The 4,356-nt window shown below is 37.0% G+C and overlaps 1 protein-coding gene across 1 annotated transcript in view; it reads left to right on the top strand.

The window, feature by feature from the left end:
• Nucleotides 1-534: 534 nt before the first annotated feature.
• Nucleotides 535-4,356, top strand: part of IMPACT (impact RWD domain protein) — an 11,904-nt gene continuing 8,082 nt past the window's right edge. Inside the window, exons 1-4 of the mRNA XM_010014585.1 lie at nt 535-638; nt 1,034-1,119; nt 2,853-2,981; nt 3,280-3,377. Coding sequence (XP_010012887.1) covers nt 535-638; nt 1,034-1,119; nt 2,853-2,981; nt 3,280-3,377 — 417 coding nt within the window. The remainder of the gene's footprint in view (nt 639-1,033; nt 1,120-2,852; nt 2,982-3,279; nt 3,378-4,356) is intronic.

The raw sequence follows: 4,356 nt of genomic DNA, 5'->3' as shown, positions 1-4,356 counted from the left end.
TGCTGTAGCTGAACCCAGGACACACTGATATATACTTGTGTGCTGTCCCAGATGGTGGCAGTAAGAATAAAATTAATGAGAAACCAAGAGTTGCCTACGGCCCTAAATCTTTAATTTTTTGAGACAAACATGCATAGTTCATAAACATTTTAAAATATGAAGACAACTTTTCAGGATACCATTTTAAGCATATTTTGAGTTGTTTGCATACCATTTTAAATATATTTTGAGATGTTTCGGTCCTGCTGCACATTAAGGCAGCATTTCTTATCTCTGAATATGCACATAAAAGATATGTCCATCCCATCTTCCCTCAGGACCTTAATACACACTGTGCCCTCTGACTAGAGACTCCTAGACCTAAATCTTTACCTCCCTGTCCTATAGGACTGCTTGTTACCCATGCTATAGCATATCAGTCCAATGCTCCAGTGTGTCTACTGCCACTGACCTACTGTCATAGTCCAACTTCAACAAAACAACTCTGCTGTGTGTGCACTGACTGCTTGAGAGGGAGGAGGAGTAAGAGTAGAAATGAAAGGAAGTTTGGGAGGGGGCTATTCCAAAGAAGAGCCCCCTCCCAAACATGAGGGGAAGGAGTCCACAGAGCAGCTGAAGGAGCTCACTACTGGCATACAGTATTTTTAGTAGAGAAAACTGATCCAGAGCAAGATCTAAGGCTACACATCCTAGCTTGAATACTGAGGACTGTCCATCTTTTTTTTTTTTTTTACACAATTCCTTTTCCTTTCCCTTTCTTAGTGGACAGAAAGTTTCTGTCAGTTGCCCGTTTTCCTTCAACATTGATGCTTCTAATGTAAAAAAAAAAGAATAAAAAGTATATAATGATGCAGATACTATGCGTTTCACCTAGTGAACTGCTGAGACAGAACTTTCCACAAGCCTAAGCTCTATATCTCACTAGATTATAATGTTATATTTCTACATGTCTGAAACATGTATGTTTTTTGGTGTTCTTTCCAAGTGAAATCCGCAAAAATGATTTTCATTCACTGTGAGTTTTAACTTCCAGACAGAACCTCGGTGAAAGTATACTTTATTTATGGGTGGAGAAGATACGGGAAGTTCTGGTTGAAAAGGCACAGTCATCAGATCCAGGTACTTCAGAAAACACATAGGTTTTTTCAGTTTACTTCTTGTTAAACTGCAAAGTAAGGTTTCATTACAAGTTAAAGCTTTATGCCCAGTTTTGTATTGGATCTAAATAACAGAAAACAACAGTCTCCAGTGTCATGGTTTGTTGTTTTACAGTGATAGCTTCCCTTTTTAGAAAGCAGTAGGGACAAAAAGGGGATGGTCTCAGTGAACTAGAACAAGGTCCTTAGTTGTCTTGGGTATTAAATTACTTGGATGAAAGCAAAGTGCTGCACTCAGGTACATTATGCATTGTCCTCTGTTCTGCAAAGGAATTATTCATATCAGTAATTTCTGTTGTCGAGTGCACTTTTGGAGGATTTGGATTAGCCTCAAGAGAAGATAAACTTCAGTGGAATATGCAGACAAATGACCAAGTATTCTATCTTAATTGAATTTTACTATATTGGGATGAGAAGTACATCATCATTCAAGTTTTTCTGCTGTTACTCTTTTTCTGATGGAGTTAGTTTGTGTAAATTCACAGTTGTTCTTTCAGAAAGTGGTGGATTTTTTTTTTTTTTTTTTGTGTGCATTAAGATGCTGTGAAATGCATGAGTGCTGTGCATGCATGCACTTGTGGCAAAAGAAAACAGAAGTATTTTTGTGTGTAATGGATGTTACCTCAGTTCTGTGAGGAACAAGAGACTGAAGAGGGAGGAAAAAATCAATTCTGCTTCATGATAAGGTCTGTTTTTCAATAAACTGCATTTTGTTGCTCCATCACAGACATTTAAAAAGTAATTTTTCATTGATGTGACTTAAAGCAGTGGAGTGTAAATTTTACTGACAGTATTAAAAGTTTGTTGGGCATTTTGACAACAACCTTGTGGCTTCTACTTAATACATCTGATGATTCTATATCACCCCTATGTTTTTTATGGAAAACAACTCTGTTAGAAAAACTGCATCAACACCACATCATAGGCACTCTAAATAGGAAATCAGATTGCAATATATTAACTTGTCTGTGTGGTAGATTTCCTATAAATCCAGTCACCAGAGCACAGATTTTGTGTGATATTTACTCTTTTGCTATGGACTGTTTTTTTTGTTGTTGCGTTCAGATGTAAGGGAATTTGGCAGAAAATAAACCCCCTTGCGTTCCAGCTGGTCTTCAGATATTAGAGGGGCTGGGTATGGCTAGGCTTAAATTCTGAGTGATGTCCAATTTACCACTAACAGTCCGATCGCATTCAATATATTGAATAATCACGATTCCGGATGCACTAATAGTGCACTGCACCTTCAGTCTAATCGTGCTCATGAACTAACATGGCCACACTGAAGGATCTGGTCGCGTTCAATGAGAGATTTACGACTAGCTACTTAAACAGTCCTGTGCATGAAGGAAAATAGCATTTTGGGAATCACAGAGTGCTTGGAGCATGTCCAGAGAGGTATTTCACACATAATGATTTTATACCCTCTAAAGCAGCATTGAACAACAGCTCTATATTTCTCTCCAGATGACCAATAAGTGACTGGAGTTCTTGTGAAACATCAGATTATTTTGGACTCTAAATTCAGAATTTCTGGGGCTTGTTGTAATCAAGTTGCTATTCTGTGTTTCATATGTGTTTTTAATGGCAAACTGATTCGAGCTCACAAGTCAGATTTTGAGAAAAGGGATCTGAAATTTTTGTCTTGTCTCACAAAAAATGTATAATAAATTCTATTACTTGTTATCTTAATAGAACCAGATATTAAGAAAACCAGTGAAGAAATTGATGAAGGTGATGGAGATGATTTTGTCCTAGACTGTCAGCCCATTCATGAGGATCCAATTAAAATGTTAAATTACCTTACATCTGAAAGTCAAGAAGGTAAAAATATATGCCCCGGTTAACTCTGATGAATAATGTAGAAGAGAGAGGCCTTAAGATTGTGGTTTTCTATGCAGCTTTTGAATAAAATTAGTAACATTAAAATTATAATAAGGATTAAAAACAATTCTAAGAAAAAAAATAAACCAACATAATTTTTCATGGTTCTGTATATCATCTTGTGTACCTCACTTTAACAAATCCTCTTTTTAAAGTTGAGCCATTCTTTACTTATGTAGCCATATACATCTTTTCGGTACTCTTAAAAGAAAACAAACGCTTCCTTATTTGTGATCAGTAGATGAAGAACTGCCACCCATACATCACGGAAAGCCAATTACAGATCGAAGGAGTACGTTCCAGGCACATCTGGCTCCTGTGGTGACACCCAGACAAGTTAGTAGAGATCAATACTACTCTTTTGTTGTTTGTATTTTGAGCTTGACAAAATATTACTGAAATATTTGGGATTAGCCAAATATGTCAGTCTGTCTGTCTTTGCATCTTCCTGTTCTAATATTTTCTGAGTGGCCATCAGCTTCTTGCTATCACTGTCAGATAAACAGCTCTAAATATCAGCTCTGCAGTGCATCCTGCTATTCTTTATTATTAGGTATTAAAAAAGGTACGTAAGAAAACATCAAAATTTGACTTTTTCATGTTGGCAAGTTTATTGTAAGATACTTGGAAGCTACCGAGTCTACCATGTGCTACTTGGAAAATGAATTAAAATGAGTTTATAAATTTTTTTCCCCTCCTTCAGAAAGGAATTATATTGAAATACATACTTGAATAGTGCATAAGTAAGTCTTTATTGAGACCTGAGTGAGAGGGGTAAGCATGCTTCTAGATTTATATTTGCCTACAACTAGGAAAAATGTCTGCACTAGTTTCTGTCTCTTGCTGGAAACATTGGTGAATGAGACCTAGACAGAGTGCTAGGAAAGGCAGCTGCATTTTGTTTCCCATCATGCTTCCCCTCGTTCCGCAGTTTAACACAAAGAAAGTATCCTTGTATTTAATATCACTGCTTTTGGGTTTTTCTATATCCTTTGTGGAATTTGTCCCATTCTGCCAGAATTAACTTTCAGACTCCACGGCATGAAAATTTGCCTTCCTGTGTTTGCCGTGGTCCAGTCACTCAAAATTTTATTGCGCCTGTCTACTTTCTCTGTGCAGCTGGACTTTATAGACATCCATCAATTTTAATGGACCTTAGTTGTCTGTTTTTCTGGGCTGAAGACCCCCAGTATCTTTTGGTACATATAATGCTTTTGGTACATATATGCTGTAACTTTGAGACGCAGAATAGAGCTATCCACAGCACTGAAGATGCAGTCACTCTAAGAATTTACAGTGACCTGAAGAGTTACTC

The sequence above is a fragment of the Nestor notabilis genome, unplaced genomic scaffold, assembly GCF_000696875.1.
Source record: "Nestor notabilis isolate BGI_N333 unplaced genomic scaffold, ASM69687v1 scaffold2105, whole genome shotgun sequence".
NCBI lineage: Eukaryota > Metazoa > Chordata > Aves > Psittaciformes > Psittacidae > Nestor > Nestor notabilis.
This window is presented reverse-complemented; position numbering and strand designations above follow the sequence as displayed.